The sequence below is a fragment of the Falco punctatus genome (genome assembly GCF_963210335.1).
Source record: "Falco punctatus genome assembly, chromosome: 1".
NCBI classification, from domain to species: Eukaryota; Metazoa; Chordata; class Aves; order Falconiformes; family Falconidae; genus Falco; species Falco punctatus.
The window spans coordinates 64,355,473-64,373,347 of record NC_137580.1 but is presented as its reverse complement, the minus strand read 5'-3'; the positions used below and the strand labels follow the sequence as shown (position 1 = coordinate 64,373,347).

Genomic DNA, 17,875 nt, shown 5'->3' with positions numbered 1-17,875 from the left:
ACTGGCTGAGCTTTTCCAACAAACTCAGAACTACAGCCTGACACGCTCCACTTTAAAGCGGTCCCCATGAGTTGTGCTTTCTAAAAAGCATCCAGGTGGCCTATGGCACAAGCCAAGCTATACCCTGGCTAAAACAATATTGCAATAAAATGGGACAAAAGGAGAAGTGAGCTGACAAATCCCTTTACCTCCTGCCTTCTTTCTAGCAGATCCACAACTGCGCTTGGCAGCTACAGACGACGCAATGCCTGTCCAAAGCAAATAAAATAAAATCTCGTTGCCACATACTGCAGCACAGAAGAATGTCAGGAAGTCTGGTCTGGCTGGGGGAAATGCTAACAAACCCAACCACAGCCAGGCAGCACCAGGGGGAGAGGGAAGGGGTGCCCGCAGGAACTTCAAAGGAGAGGTTACGTCTGTAAGGAAGAGAAAGGATGGCTTCTGGTCTACGCTAGGAGAAAGGAGGTTTCACCCTCTCCCCTCCAGCCATTTGGACATGCCCTGTGTAACCTCAGATGTGGCAGCTGCTCAGCCCCATTGATGAATCCTTTCAATCTGCTTAGAGAACTTGCCTTTTGGCAGCTAAATAACTGCTCTTCCCACCCACCCAATTTTTTACCAGTTTTCCATGTCAGTAACTAATGTGCCTCACAATGCGCACAGTAACAGCACACAGCAAAGACAGGACCTCAGATTTCAGTAGATACGGTGAAAAGAACATCTGGATTACCGTCAGCGTAGCCCCTCTTTTCTTCTCTTTACTAACACCATGACGACCCAAATGAGCAGTATTTAAATGGCTGCAGAACAAGCACTGTACTACAGTTAAGAGGCATTTAGGGAGAGGGTTCATCTGAAACCCTCCATTTCGCACAGAGAATGGGGATTATGCATTCAGAAACACATGGAAGGTTTGTTGAGCTGCAGCATCTGGCACAGGTCAGATGAAAACTTAAGTGTGTGAGGACCACAAGCAACCACAGTATGTGCCTGACCACCCAGAAAGGAGTTGATGCATGGAAAACTGTAGAATCGTGCTGGACTGTTCACATATAGATGTAGATGTATTTTCCTTTGTACACAAGGCTTCCTACAGGAATGTGAATGTAAAAAAGATACAGTGTGCTCCTGTCTATGACAGTCTGAGACATTTCACACATCTAGTATGTACCTGGCACAATGGAAAAGTGCGGAGGAGAGACTTCAAGCTGCTCGACTCCAGAAATCACTCCACACGGCAGCAACCTCCGGTAAAACAGCCTCACAGCTGCTCTAAAGTATCCCAGCTGGTAACACGTCCTTGCGTGCAGCCATCTGCTAGCAAGAGCGCATCAATACTGCACTGATATGCCTATAATCTCTACCTTGCAGGCTACAGATGTGAGCAGCACTGCAGGCTTTCGCCATCTCAAAAGCTTATGTAGTCCCTGGTTTGAAAGATCCGTCTTCCCTGCAAGCTTGTAGGGGTTGGGGAATCAACGCTCCGAAACAATGCCTTCCCAGGTTCATTTGTTGCAGTGAATCAGTTTGTGCTCACAAGCAATTTCACGTACCCTTTGCATCCCACTTACATTCTCAGGTGGGCCACGAGTGAGATACAAGTGATGTGGGCAGAGCTACCAAAGACTAAATGATACTCCTTGCTGCCCATCTCTGCCCAGCTTTGTTTGTGGACAAGCTGTGAAGAGATGAAAGAGCCACAGTGGACCTCAAACACCGAGAAACAGCCATTGGAAAAGGCTGGGAAGGAAAATCCCCTCCAATGCTGAGTTTGGGGAGGCATGGGCAGAACTTGCATGTACCACCCAAATTTACCACCCAAGAGGCAGCTGTTTTGGTGTTCTTATCTGCGTCACTTCATACTAAAGAGATCTTTAAAAGGCAGAAGAGATCCCCACCCTGGGTGAATCCTTACAATTTCTGTTTAAATGTATTGAAGAAAGAAGTCAAACTGATTTTTTTCAAAAGGTCCTACATAAAAACATGCTACTTTTGGTGACCAGTATCTGTTGCGATACAGGAGCTACTTGGCCCTCCTGGCATCACCGGCAGGCACAGCAATTCCTGCAGCTCTGAACAACGTATCCCATGTACGCAAGCTCACATCTCCTGGATACATGCCTCAAAAGCAGGATGACAGCACAAACCTTGCTGTCTCAGTGGGTGCAGCCTACTGAATCAGCTCAGTACCAACCTGCCATACAGGGAGGGTGCTCTTGGCACAAGGAGCAGGACCCACATATGTGGCTACCCTACTTCCCTCTTCAAAGCGCTTGGCTAAGCTGGAAAAGTTCAAGTGGGTGAAAAATAAAGCAGCTCTGTACACATCAAATCTTTTGCCGGGTAACCCCTTACCAGTGCTCCACCACAGGAATGTCAGATTCTCCCATGCTGGCACAATAATACAGGGACTGTTCCTGAAGGTTAGGGAAGTTTATTTTTACAACTTTGCACAGTGCATACAGAACTTTCAGCCACACAGCATCTGGTTCAGGCACTGCCCTTTGAATGGCTTTTCTGTTGGTGCAGTAATTAAAGGTATCCCAGGTGACACCTGATCCCTTATCAAGTTCATTAATTTAAGTGGAGTTATTTGGCTCTCTATTTTCTATACTTCATAATGTATTTCTAACCTCTAAAGTGACATAGGCAAGCACCAGATTGCAGGGGCGCTTATTAACAGCCTATTAAAATATTTTATGGCCTTTATTTTTACGTTGCCATAGGGAATCAAGTATTTTGCTGTTGTTGAACAGGCTCAGGATTTATGTTGCGAGAGCTTCACCACAGCCTAAGACAGAGCACTGCTAGGAAATGAACTAGGAGAAAAAAAATCCCATTCAGCTCCCCATGTGCCGTAAAGCTGTCACATTCAGACGGCAGCAAGGGGCCCTCCAATGCAGACCCTCAGTTTGGTTTGGTTTTTTAATTATAAGACAAGATGCAAGGCTCTGGAACCACGCTGAGAGCCAGCAAAGACAGCACACGTCCTGAGAAACAGATCCGGGTGTCTCTTCACCAACCGTACAGAGCCAAGGAGGTAAGCTCAGAAAGGATCCTCCGGCTCACCTGTGAAATAATGTGGTCTGTGGCTTTTTATTGCAGAGCTGCTGTACCACATCCACATTTTGCAACTGAGTTAGAATCAATGACTTTGGAAGAAGACCATGATCTCACCTAGAAACGGCGTACAATTTTACCTAGAAGATTACTATGATCTTACCTAAGAGTTTTTCAGGGATTGCAAGTCCCTCACATTCCTAGGAAAGCTCCCTCAAAGGTAAATTCCCTTCTATGTTACAAATGTGCAGCTCTTCCTAACTCAAGCATATCTGATATTGAGACAACACACGCCTTGGATTTAGAGACTTAACTTGATCCTGCTTAGGTATTCAGAAATTACAATCAAGTCCCTTCTGAAATTCTTGTTTTGATAAATTTCCTAGGGTGAGCTTGTGGTCCTTGTGAGTTTATATTATATTTCTCTTATTTTTTCAAACATAAGAACATCATTTGTAATGAAGCAACACAATTGGAAGGGTATCAGCAACATACTTAGAAGTATATTAATTGCTTGTGTTTTCAAAACGTTTTAATGAAGTCAAATCAGGAATAGACTCTCATCTGATGAAAAACCTATACAGTATTTTATAATGATATTGTATAAATTCTTGGCATTTTAAACAAAGATACTAGGGATTAGCACAAGCAAGATTATTCAGTCAGCAATTATTATTTCTGCTTTAATTATATGCCCCCCTTCCCCCCCCTTTTAATTTAAATGTCATACTGTAAGGCTTTCTAGACAGATTTTGTGTGGGTAACCTTAGAAAGACTGTTCTCAGTGAGCAATCCTATAGCACTAATGCATGACGAGTAGTCATATTAATAAGTATTATGAAATGTACCATTCCTTTAATGCCTCATCCAAGGCCAAATGAAAGACTATCATGCTGGGATCAGTCCTGGACATGCAGAAGGGACCGTTCCTCCAATTTCATCTTCTAGCTGATGGCAAGAGAAACAGAGCCATGCTGTAGAGCAGCCTGCCTGCAACTTGGGCAGGGACAGACCGTCAAATGAGCACCCTGTGGATCCCAAGGTCGCTGGGGTCTCCTGCATTTGTACAGGCTCCAGTCCCCTTTCCTACCAAACCTTGAAGAAGAAGCTGTGCTTAAGAAATGAAAACTTTACCCAAAGGACCATGCGAGGTTGTGGCATGCCAGTGGCATTGCAAGCCTTGCCTGCTGGGGAAGTTTTAAGGGGGGACTGACCTAGTTTAAATTAAAGCCGCATCTGTGAGAGCAACTCAGCGGTAGGAACAACAACCTTGCTGAAAACTGCCTTGTAACTGTGCAATTCAGTCACCACCTAATGAGCTGCCCTCCAGCCTCTCCTCCTGCTCCCACCACAGAAGAGAGGAGAGAACCAACTTCCAGCTGTGTTGCACAACACTCTCCTTTCCTGGGTGGGCAGTAAAACTCTGACTCCCCACAATTTCTTCCTCCTGAAGTTCATTAGAAGGTTTTATTAATTAGCAGGCTCCCCATCTTATCATGCGCTGCACCTGAAGTCCCACTTCTATTTTTGAAGCCAGTAATTAAAGCCAAAGGTACCTGAATAAACAGGCCCTGATGGGGACTAATATTCTATCAATATAATGAAGCAGCTTGCTAGACAGTAAGATGCCCAGGCTCAGATGTTAACCAAGTCCAAGGTCAAAACATGCCTTGGCTGGCAAGCACATCCTCTGATGAGGGCACCCCCAGGTAAACCCCCAGTAATTTTGCCAGAACTAATCAGATTCCGTGGAGAAGTTTTGGTCATTAAAACTGTCAGGGGCCAAAACAAACAGAAAAGCAGCAAGGCTGCTGCTCTGACAGCACAGAGAAATAGCAATGATCAACAATTTCAACACCTTCCCTGTAGAGACTGCAATAATTAGCTGGTAATTATCAGGCATGATTTCCTTTAACATAGAGGGAGTAGGAGGCTACCTGCTTCAAGGACAGCAAATGCAACTTTGTTTCTTTCATGCAAAATTGAATGGAAAATGCCACTACTGGCTGCCAAATCCCAATAAAGACAATGCTTCATCATCAGCCACTTATTGGTACCTATTAGAAACTGTTCTGCAGCACCATAACCAAAGTATTGCCCCTGGTTATCACTGTACGCTCCTCAGAGAGGAAGGGGGGCATAAACAGCAAATGACAGAAACAGGCAGAGAGAAAGAAAAAAACCCAGCCACTTACTTGATATTGTCAAGACATCCAGATTCAGGTTTCAGTATGGCAGTATGATGAAACATTTTATAGAGAGCGATCCCAAGGAAGATGACATTAAGCTGAAATGGGGGGGAGGAAAAAAAAAAAAAGGGTTACGTGACATGGCACAATGTGATGGGGAGAAAGTCCTCTGCTTCTGTGTAACAGATGAGTTGCTGTAGAAAATTAGCTCTCACTGCAGTTTTATAGTGACTGAAGCACAGAAAATTGCCAAGCATTTTATACTGTGAGCTGGCCTGTAGACTGCAGGACTGGGCGATGCCACAGCGTTACCAAAGCTGTGGCACTGCATATGTTACTGATACAGGGCTGGCTCCAACATCAACTGTAGTGCTTCAAACAACATTATGGAAAATTAAAAATATGTTCTGTAATGGCTCTTCTGTGTCTGAGAGGTGTACAGTTGTGAAAATCATTCCAAGCATCTTGCTTAACTGGCCCCAGTGAAATGAAGCAAAAAAGCATCTTTTTCTGTGAATATATCTTTTAAATATGGTGTAACAGAGGAGGTGGTAAAGGGTAATCACAGCTGCTAAAGATGCTGAGCACAATGCAAAGTTGAAAAGTAAAAAGGAAAAATAGTTTGATTTGTTTTGTAAAAGATGTGATGGTGTTTCAATGCCTCAGTCTTAACAAGGCTGCCAACTCCTCAAAAGGAGTTCCCCCGTAAGCCCAGGCCAGGGTTTGAGACATAATCAAAAAGGGAAGATATCTTTTTATGAATGAATTGCTTGAGGGGAAAAAAATCCAGTAGTTGCAGCTGGTGGCATGGCCCCTTCCCTGATGTGGAAGGCTGCTGAAACGGCCCCCAGCTGCAGAAGAAGCAGGGACAATGTCTGCATTGAAGTGAGAGCGCCTGGTTTGCTGTGTTAGCCAAACTGTAGCCTATTCAAAACAAAGGATGGTTTATTTAAGCCATATTGTAGTGATTAAAGTATAAGAAAACTCCAGCTGCCTCTACAGTTGGGTTCTCTACCTTGCTGCTGTGTTAGCCTATACGCTAGCAACGTGCTAACTGTGAAGTCGCACGAGTTTCAACTTCTGCCAGGGTGGAAAAACCCCCACCAAACCGCTCTTCCAGTTTGGACTTTATTTCATCCCCCCAGGCCCCACTCCCACCCCTGTCTGCGCCGATTTCTCTTTTTTTCCATGATCAAGGCAAAGCTTCACTCTGGAATTCAGGGGGCGGGGGGTGGCAGTGAGGGGCATCAACACAAAGTTTGGCATTTCTAAACATTCAATGGCAGAAACCAAACTCTGCAAGTGTCCACTCCTAAGCTCCCCAGCCCGTTTTGAGCAAGTATTTTGCAATGCCAAGAGCCTGCTCATAACGAGGGTCTAATTGCTTGTGCCAGGTGGGGTCAAAGAAGAACATGCCTTTCTCAAATTAATCTGTGTAAATTAAACATAAAGTGTAAAGGGACAGCAAAAGTTTTATTTCTTGACCTGAGAGATGGAGTAGTTAATTAGGAGTTCTTACCATAATTATCAAGGTCGCTGGTCCTATAAAGCTCCAAATGAAGTAGGTGTCAAGTCGGAGCCAACATCTGTAATGAAACACAGGGAAGAGAAGGCATTCAAGGACTGCACCCAGGACATACATCAGGAGTGAGCAAGTGACAGAGAAGAATGTGAGCTGCAAAACATGCCGGTGGGAGACAGGAAATATTACATTGCTTGTTCATTTAAATGCTGAATTATGTGCCCAATTTCTGACAGTGCTATTGATGGAGTAAGATAATTACCTCTGGAGGAAGCAGGAAGAAAATGGCACAAGGCCTAGTTGCTAAGGCGCTTTTTTGCATCTGTAGGGAAAAAAACCTTAAAACTGTGGGGGGTTTAAAAAAGGGGTCTGATGAGGAACCATGGAGCTGCTTCTTCGCTTTAAGCTCCTCTTCCCTCTTCAGCTCTAATGCAACACAAGCTGTCTGTCAATTGTCAAGCAAGATGACATTTCTCAGGCCAGCAGATCAGAGCAAATTTGGTGCAAATAGGAAGCACAATTTGGATAACAGAAGGCTGAGGTTTAATTAGGTTCAGCAGCTTCCCCTTTTGAGCACTTTATTTCCTTGAACCTCCAGAGTGTTTTGTTTCCACTAATGTTTCAAGGGTTGCATATGGTACGTGCTATCACATGAAGTTGATTCATGGCCTAAAACTAAATTATTAATCACTTAATTTCAACTGCATTTAATACTCCCCACATTTTTTAAGACCCCTGGGAAATTACATTTCCATTCCTAGTTCATTCCAGGTGACAGGAAGATAAAATGGAAGTGACTGGTTACAAGACAGATGAATATAAATTCAAAGAAAGTTTCGCACGATGTTTAAAATAATAATATCTTGTCGTGTTTGCAACACTGCAAATCACAGCTCCATTTATACACAGAGGACTAAGAAAGCACAAAACCACTCTTATACTAAACATCCAATGGAATTTCGTAATTAAGCAAGTGACAGCAACTGTATACATTAATTTATCATGGTGGAAGAGATAGCATCTCTCACAAATGACAGCTCTGGTGCACATGCTGAATTTTTTTTCCCTTCCAACGGACTTTGCAACAGGCAGAAAGGTCTGTGCCAGCAGCTCCGTGGAAGAGATCAGCAGGAGCCACCTGCCAAGAGAATAAAACATGCCCTGGACCTCTCTGACTGGGAGAAGCCAAGATATGAATAAATTTAAAAATGTAGAGAAAGCTTCTCACTTCCCTCCCAATACCATATAAATTTCAGGTCTCGTCAGTGTTGAAGATGTATCGATATATATATAGTTGTACCGCTATTCATCACAAATTAAAATACCCACTTCCGTGACCGTTACTCCTGAACTGCCTCTGCAGCTGTTCATCCAAAATCTTCATGTGACAGCATCGAAATCTTAATGCAAGAGGCAAACAGAGGCTTTCAGAGCAACTGCAGGGAAATCTTGTTTCCTCTGTGACTGCTGAAGTTCAAGGTGATTTAGATGCAGCTGGTAATGGAACAACACAAGTGAGTAGAAACCATTTGAGTCTGATTTCCTATAGGAAAGGGTTTATGTGATCATGACATCTGTGTATCACCCATAATAACATCTGAAATGTCACCCAATTGCAACTAGATTTGACAGAGAATAGAGGTTTCAAGGATAATTAAGTCCCTGGAAAAAGTCCTCCCGCCATCCCTGAAAAAAGATATCCGTATCGCAGCAGCTCACACATTACACAGCATGTCAGACTTTACACCTACCCCACACCGTAGGAAAAAAGTGTAACTTGTGCTTGTGCCTCAGCTGCCACATATATGTCAGGGAATACGCAGCCCCACAACTTTTTTCTACTGATAATAAGCGTGCTGGTGTGTGGGAGAGGACCCAGAGGGGTGCGGTGGTTTTTTGATTATTTTTTTTTAAATTAAAACATTTTGAACTTTTTTGCCAGTTAAAATTCAAAACAATCCCCAGCCCCTCTGCACAGGAGTTGGGAGCACAGCGTATTTTAACTGACAAGCAACTTGGTTCTCCTTCAGCCCCAAAAGAAAGCTGGCTCTTGGAAAACGGAGGGAAGAGGAAAGACATACACTCTCTCTTTACTCTTTAAAGAATGATGGCCAGGCATATGGTCACATCTGATGCAGTTGGTTTTGAATGCACACAAATTGGGGCACGGAGAAAATCAGTGAAAGCGGAAATCCAGCATGAGGGAAAGGCTGTGCTGGCTGAGCAAAGAAATGCAAAGCAACTGGTTTCCTTTTCAGTCAGCCAAATGGATGAAATTTTTAAAAAAATGTCTCTTCAGTTCTGTAGCACAATTCAGTGACAAAAGATGGATGCTGTGGATTGGAAACAGGGAAGCCCAGTTCTGCCCTCGGGATAACTGGGGGACAGGCATGGAGCAAAAGGGTTCCCTGCTAACAAGAGACGGCTCCATCTAAGCAAGAGTACACCTAAGCTTGCAAAAACCAGAGAAGGCTTTTTGTCACCACTCTGAATGCTCTAAAGAACATGATGTCATTTTTTATTTGTCTGAATAGAAAAACCACCTTTCTATGAAATGGTGTGTGGCACTCAGTCTTGGGTGACTAAACAGAAAGCTGCAGGACTGCCTTTAATCCACAGAGGGACTTTAAAGACTGGTAGGGTTTTTTTGTGGACATCAGGAAGAGATGCCACTGTGAACCCATTTAAGTCATACCTCATTAAAAATGCAAATTAAGACCAAAACATCAAAACACAGGCATCCCGCCAATTGCATTGAGGAGCTGTAAATTGCTAATCAGACAAGTACCACACTGAGCTTTTCTTTCCTTAAAAGACAAAAACCCACATGCACAATGAGCTGCATAAATGAGCTCCTCCAAACAAGGAAGCAATCAGGCAACTCGCTTCCCAAAGTTGCTAATCTTGGGCTGCTGAGTTACTTCTGACCCCCCATGTGCAGCTGCACCGTGAACATGGACTCGCCGCGTTACCAGTTTAGACTACACTGCCTTAATCAAATGAGTTGCTTCAGGACTCAGTACAAGGCAGAGCAGACTATCTGAAAATCTGCGGATGTGGGCAACGCTGCTCATAACCCCATTGCTTCTTCCAAGAGTCACACCAGCATATTCAGTGCTCGCAATGAGCTCTGTGGTGCCACTGTCCTTTACTTTTTCATTTCCTCCTTTTCCACCGTGAGAAGTCGCTACATTCACCTAAAGCTTTTCCCAAGTAATAAAGACTACAAAGAGTTTACTCTATTTTCTGCATGAAGAGAAATCAAATACTGAACTATCCCCGGTGTGCATTAAATATAACCAATAAACAATCATTAGCTGCCATTGGACCATAAAATTTGAAGAGCCCTAAACATATCATGTTGTTCATAGGAGCTCAGTGGTTTGTTTCAAGTGGCTATACAGCCTCCTGTGTGGGTGCAGCAGTGGGATATGTATGCACAAGGCGTGCCTTTCCAGGATGCAATGTAGGTTCTGCCTAATGCAGTTCAGCATCCACATTGCTCATGGTTCCTCCTCCAAATACCCAGCATGAACACCGAAAACAAAACTAGCTCAGTGGAGCCACCCCAAGACAGACCATATGGCTAGAAGGTATTTTCCAAGCAACATTAACATGCATAAAATGTCGGTGGCTGGCTGATGGACTTGGAGGCTGTGTACATACACCAGCCTTATATTTTGCTTTCTGACAGCTAGATCGCTTACCATGTATATCCTGCTTTATAGCATATCAAAAGGGGAGAGAGGGGAGGAGAAACAAGAGAGAGATTCCTGTCATGATGAATTTGATTACCAGCAGATGAATATATCTACAAGTCTGTTTTCTAAAATATATTGAAACACTCAAAGCATAGGAGCTTTCCTCTGAGATTTGTAAGAGGCATTGATACGAAACCCAAGACAGTATGGGAATACGGAACAGCTTCCTGCTGTCAATTTTGGATGGCCTGCTACTTGAGTGAGTGCCCTCAAAAGGAGGGCTAAAGTCTGAATCCAGCTTTTACTAAATTTTAGACACAAGTTCTTTTCAAACAGTAACAGCAACTGCAAATGCTATTTTCCCTCTGCATTTCACAGCATTGCCCACCACGATGTTTGACATCAGATTTGGCCAGGAGATGGATGGATTTAGTTAACACACAGGACAAGGCAAATGATGGAACTTTATAAAACTGCAATCAGAGTATTTTGAGTTTCGCAGCAAAACTTGAGACACAGCCATTTAAGACGCAGCAGCTGAAGACCTGGCCCATAAGAAATGGTCACATGGGCATTCATATAAGCATTGCCAGAATCGCTTTGCCAGTGTTGGGGAACCACACTGTCTGCAGTGGGGCTTCCTGCTTCTCACATTTACTTTAGAAATTACAACCAGAACAAGGTGAAGTGCAGTATTTCTGATTTATTTCAGGGAAAGGGCCTAACATGGCTCAGCTTGCTCACATGGATAGTCTCTTTTGTTCTGAAAGGGATGATCTTTCAGTGGAATCACTACACTGCTTTTTGATTCTGAAAGCAAATTAATCTGGTAATATGAGCAGTCTGAACTGCTCTTAAACAAACAAACAAACAAAAAAACCAGTAAAAGGATAAGGATTAATTCCAATCTTTGGAATAAATAATTGTAAGAGAGAGTTTCTTTACTGGATAGCTACTCCAAAACACCAATATGAATACTAGGACAAGCAATACTTCAGAAAATCAGAAGCAACAAGCAATGAACAGAGAGAGGAACAACTGCCTGTTCCTGGCTATGTAATCTGGGTATATGTTACAGGAAGGTTGCATTTAGAAAAGAAAATGAAATCAAGAAAACCTACGTTGGGTGTCTGAGCAAATCATTCTGAGATGTATGAATGGTGGCAACAAATGCCAAGCAAAAAAACAAATAACACTAACAGCTCCATAAGTCCTGCTTAAACAAATGCAATAAATAATGGAGGGAGGCAAGTAATATATTCCAGAGGATGTTTTACAAAACCCGGAAAAACCAAGCAACTTCTTGCAATCAAATTATGTATGCCTGGCATATAGTTCACAACAAATTCTAATCAGTTCTACACTTCTAATAACATTATACAGAAAAATACATCATCATCCATCAGCCAGATGGAGCATGATAGTTATACAAAACATATTGTATGTTTTTTATTTTCCACTATGAGAACGTGATAAAATTGTGCACTCTGGAATCAGAGATTATAAATAAATATTTTAGGCTCTGCAAATCTCTGTGAATATTTATTTGCAAAATATTACATATACAAGTTTAATCATTAAAAATAGTACTTTATGTTGTGGGGAAGGAAAGAGATTTTACTGGCACAGACAAAGAACTGCTGCCTCCTCAACACAAAGATAGCAAAGTTTTGTTGTTTGCCTCCAGTGAATTTCAGTCAAATTTTCTGGTTGTACCTCCCATGCCATGGAAACATTTGGGCACCCAAGGTTGCTGGGAAAAGGCAGCGTAACCCATGGAAAATGTTTATTTTGCTGTGCCTGAGAAAGGTCATATATTCATTTAACAGGAGCAGAAACATTTCAGCAATGCAAAGCTGCCACAGTGCTGTATGGAGCTGTGGTTAGGTGCCATATGTTCCCACTCTCTACAGCAGCCTGCTGCATGCTGCGATCTCCCACCATCTACACTGGTACTCTGGTTGTCCCTACAGAGCATCATGAGGAATTCTGCAAAGATGAGGGTGGATGCAAATCAACTGCTGTCTCACGTCCAAAGTAATACCCTGGGCTTGGGGATGTCCCTTTAACTACCAGCGAATGAAGACATTTTCAACACCCAACAGTCACAGAGCACTGTAACAGAACGCAGTTGGTGCTAGCTCTTACCACAAACTAGCTGCAATGGTGGGTTTTCTTGGGAGGCAGCCCAAAATGTTGAGAGAGAAGTTAAAAGGATTGCCCCGGTGCTACAAGCCCCGCAACGGTAACACTGCAGAAGTCACAGGGTGAACAGCACGGAAGGCAGCCACTAAAACACCAGAAAGCAAACTGCACCGCTGGGGTACAACTCCAGCAACTGCATATGCAGAAGCATCTCAGCTGGCTTTCCAGGGAGCTGGGCTCACGGCCCTTTGGCCGTAACAGGTTTGAGGCTCAATATGCCCCATGTAGGCCACTGTCAAGAGACAGGTCCTGCATAGAAACACCACAGTAAGAATAAATTTGTCTAAAGGGACAAGGCAGAATGTTTCAATACCTGATTCAATGGGGGCTTATATATTGCTCAAGAGGGGATATGAACAGAAGAGTTGGCCAGGGCAGAAAGCAGGTGGCAGCTGATGGAAAAGCCTTCTCCAAAAACTGTAATCAGCTGTTACATTATTTTTCTTTGCCCCCTAGGCCTGTCAAAGTTGCTTAAACTACTTTGGATAAACTGGTAGAGATCCTTGAAAACTTACTTCCTCCTACCTTTATCTGGGTGGGCCATTCCCTTTCCACAAAGTATGACATTTATACAAATTCAGGTTGCTATTCTCCTACTCATGGGAGGAACACAGTGCAAATATTCAGCTGGGATCCAAGCTTAACTGCTGGCACAGTAACTGATCATGAGCAGCTCCACTGCTCTACAGATTTGCTTCTGCAAGGAACTGCATTCGTATATACCAATAACGTTTCAGGCAAAAAATGTTGCAGTTGAATTTAACAGAATATCAACTGCTGCTATGGTCTGACCCAACCTGTGCTAAAAAACAGCTTTAAAAACACCACCATCTTATTGTTATGTATGCCTTCAGACTGAACCCTTAACTCAGTTAAAATGACAAGGAAAAGGTAGCCTGACAAGGGAAAGCAAAAAAGTCAATAAAACCCCATTGTTAGTGCTATTGTAACAAAGCTGGCAAAGAAAACCAAAGGCTCAATTTTCCTTTTGTTTTCCATTAGACAGTGTTGCACGATCATCTAAATTGTGCTTTGATACCAGTTTCAGCAATGTTGAAAACATTTAAGAATACTCGTATGATAAATGATGTAGCTGTTCCAATTTGCAAATAGTCTAATGCACTGAACAGTCACCCCCTATTTCACTTGCAGGCTCCGTTAATTTCATAGAACACTTAAAAAAGTGGAAGAAGAAAGCAGTGTTTCATCATCCAAAGGAGAAATACTCTTTGGTTAGAGAAGAAGGATGACCTACCTGATACAGCACCAAACTGCGACTTGGGACAGCCACCTCTCCTGATGTTATGCAATGATGCGATAAAAATACTCCCCAACTGACCTCCTCAAGAAAACACCTTTGTAAAACATTTCGCAGTGGGGAATTGGTGCTGTATCATCATGGTCTGTGCTGTAGACACAGAGATAAGGCAAGGCATGCCTCATGGCTCAGCTCTGTCTGCACAAGCCTCCTTTGCCTGCCAGGTCTCTGGGCTCCTCACTTCCCTTTGTTGTCCTGACTGCCATTCCTCCTGACCAGGTCCAAGCATTGCTAAGCCCCACTCACACTTTGTCCGTGCCGTAGCTCCGGTAGTCCACCGCTGCTGATACTGCCACAATCAGCGCAGGCATGCCGTAGCCGACCAAATAGAAGTACTTCCTCCGGGAGTGTTCGCTCTCAAAAACCTCCACCAACATGATGTAGAGCTGCACTCCCTCCAGAAACATCCAGGTGAAAGCTGCCAGGAAGAAGAAGTGCAGGAGGGCAGCAAAGACGGCGCAGGCAATCTGTGTGCAGATTAAAAAGAGCAAGGAAGGTGTTTGTACTGTGTTGAATTAATGCAACAGTCAGGATTACTCCTACTGGGAGGTTTTATAAGGATGAGGGAGTTCTTATCTTCCTTTCTCCAAAAGAACATTTTTTTTCGCTTGGAAAATGTGCATGAACTATTTTAAAACTGACACATCTCTGCGTATATTAATTACATTCAAATATACAAAGGTAGGTATATACACAATCTGGCAAATAAACATATAGAGATGTACATAGTATAAGCAAAATTTTACAACCTGCTTATTAAACACACACACACATTATTTACAAACAATGCACATACAACCTCTGATATCATGGCAGGCATCAGCATTTGACTCCCCGTTAACAACCAGGGGCCCAACCTTGTGAGGACTCACGCATGGAATTAAGGCTGTGCTAGAATATATCTCACTGCATGGTCAAACATCCCATACACACTGAGACGGGAGACTGCAGCAGGAGAAGAAAGTGATTTGCTTCTTACCGGCTGGTCAGTTCGGTTGATGCCAATAAGGAAGAGGAGTTCTGCCACGAAGAGGCTGATGCACAAGTTCTTGTGAATTGTGTTGCGGTCACTCTGCAGCCCACGGAAGAAGCAGAAGGTGAAGATGCAGATCAGGAGGCAGACTAGTGAGAGCAAGATGCCAACCCACGTGATAAAGTCTAGGAGCAGGTCATGGACTGCATCGCTGTGCTGAGATAAAACCAAAACCAAATCATCAGTTGCATCCTGCATGACTTCTAATCCATCTTAGATACAGAGTAAGGTTGTCTGAAGACCCTTCCCCAAATACTTGTATACACTCACCAAGCTGTGGCGCAAGGGACCAGTAGCAAAAAGACTAAATGGACCTAGATTTGAATCCTGCATCAAGAAAGCTGCAATCTGAAATGCAGACTCCAAAGCATCTGGCAAGCTGCAGGTGCTCTGAACAGACTCAGACCCCAAAATATCCTAGAAACAATGATGCTGTTGCTGAAAATACTGAGATGTCATAGCTAGCCTTGTGTGCAGCTCCATCTTTTGCAAATACGGCAAAGGAGCGGACACACAGTACAAAGAACCATTGAACACTGTGATTCAAGTGTAAAAATGCTTCATGCTAACAGCATTGTGGAGGTTACAACCGCAAGTCCATTATAACCATTTACCAACACTGAAAAAAGACTCTCTTTAAACATTCACAAAGACATATGAGCTTGGAGGCTTCAGACAGAGAGAGATCACTTAAATATCTTGGGGTTTTTTGTTGTTTTTTGGGTTTTTTTCACCAGAGAAGGCAAAAGAAAGTTTGATTTTTTCTTTTTCAACAAACTCTGGAGCTGTATTTTGAAACTTCTTGTAAGTTAGAATGCTAGCCAAAAAAAAAAAAAAAAAAAAAAAAAAAAGGACAGAACTTTTTACATGAATTTGCCTTTAAATTGTAGCAGAACAATGATTTTAAGACAGCCTAAAAAGTCAGTGATTCCCTGTGATGGACTTGTAACATGGCTTTACCCCAAACCCTTGCAACCATGGCCATTGCAGTGGCAAAGTTAGGCCATCCTGAACGTCACTGGACTGCTCCTGGGCTTACACTCCACCTCGCTCCCACAAAGAGGAGGGGGGTGCTGCACCCTGACTCTGAGGGTATCCTACCATCTTATTCAGGCTGTAAAATTCACTCATAACTTCCCAAGTTTCCACCAGATGTGGTGAAATTAGTGATATCATTACTTAGTAAAACATACATAAGAAATACATGGTGAGTCATGAGATGGCTGCTTGGGCCTAAGTGGTTAGAGTCAACGAGCTGAGGGGAAGATTGGCTGGAAATCTCTGGGGGCTTTTCAAAGGGACCAGAGAGGCTTGAAACCCAGCTCTGTGGTCCACCAGGCTGTGTTATAAATGGTATTCACATTCCCCTCCACTTCTGGCACTTTGATGACTTAGGCATTATGTAGGCTGGCAAATACAACAGTGCCACACAAAAGCCAGGAAAAGCTGGAAACATTTTCCTCCCCATGGGATAAAAGCTTATGACAGACGGAGGGAAAAGGTGACTAATTTATCCATTTTCTTTGCTTGCTCGCCAATGATAAAGCCACATCAAATGTCAGGCCTTTCCTGATATACACTCTGCTATATCACCACCTGTGAGAAACACCTCAAACCTTTCAGCAATTCAGCTTTATCAGCATGAGTGATAGGCATCAAATGATAATGAAACATGGGGAGCGACTTTCAGCTCCATCTCTTTTGTGCTGGAAGTTTTCTCTCTAGGGAGACTTGGAGGTGGAGAGATGAGGGCTTCTTTCCCCAAATGCTCTTGCAGCTCTCCTGTTTCCAATATCTAAGGAATTAGGGGTTGCAAGTCCAACTGAGAGGTAAGAAATCATTATATGCTTACTGTAGATCATGACAGAAATTCCTATTCCAGGCAGCTCCTCCAGCAGCACCCAGAAAACTGAGAAGATGAAGTGCATGTCATTTTTCTGGCGGCCATGCACTGCTTTATCTCAGTGTCATTCCAGCTCATGCATCCCTCTTAACTCAGTGTGAAAAAATGTTAATACAAACCTTGTACCTTGCAAATCATTCTTTCTCTCAACCAAGGCTGCTGGGGAATGGCAGGAGAACATCTCCCTGACCAGCCCCACCAGCTCACCTGATTAGATCGCCCTGTCAGGCTGAAGTGACCAAGAGCTCTTGGGCTGTGTGAGTGGGGCAAAGCAGCTGATGTGCTCAGATGCAGGCAGAAAGAAACCAGGCAGACTTTGGCCATAACATCCAGATGCAGCCAACAGCACAGAGTCATCTATCCCAAGACAAAGTTAGCTTAGCACAGGAAAATTTTTCAAGGGCTTCTTCCCCTGCATGAGATGAATCTCACAGGTCTCAGCTCCTGTACCTCTATCACAAAACTCTAATTCTGCTGACTTTAAGACACAATGCAGGAATTAGAAGTGGTGTTGCTCCTGGAGAGGGATCCTGTCATCTAGGTTGGTCTTCCTCAGGGAAGGGCCATTTGCCCCAAAGCTCACCATACTTAGCAAGAAATGCAGACTTTATTGCTGCGGTATTATTATCACTCTTATTACTCTTCTTTTTAATATTAATTGCAATGATAATACTGATTTTATGTACATTACATCCATCCCTGGAGCGCTGGAAAACAACCATAACATCTACTTCTCCATAATTACAACTTCCTTTCCCAACCTCAACCAACTCACAAAAGAACAAACAAAAAGCAATAATAAACTTGGAACGATTTAAAAACACCTTGGGGTGGGGGGTGGGGGTATGTAAATTCTAGTAAAGTCCAAGAGAAGCGAGCTGGATTTCAAAGGCTGGGTGCACTGTCCTGTTTGGGATGCCCAATTTCAGGTGCCATGGCAGAGC

General features: G+C 43.3%; 1 protein-coding gene across 9 annotated transcripts in view; it reads right to left on the bottom strand.

The window, feature by feature from the left end:
* ADGRL3 (adhesion G protein-coupled receptor L3) overlaps nt 1-17,875 on the bottom strand; it is a 359,731-nt gene that overhangs the window by 70,958 nt on the left and 270,898 nt on the right. For all 9 annotated transcript variants that reach the window (XM_080378662.1, XM_080378666.1, XM_080378664.1 and 6 more), the window contains 4 exons: nt 14,975-15,184; nt 14,242-14,462; nt 6,769-6,835; nt 5,256-5,347 (listed from right to left, as the gene is read on the bottom strand). In XM_080378662.1, the coding sequence (XP_080234788.1) occupies nt 5,256-5,347; nt 6,769-6,835; nt 14,242-14,462; nt 14,975-15,184 (590 nt within the window). The remainder of the gene's footprint in view (nt 1-5,255; nt 5,348-6,768; nt 6,836-14,241; nt 14,463-14,974; nt 15,185-17,875) is intronic.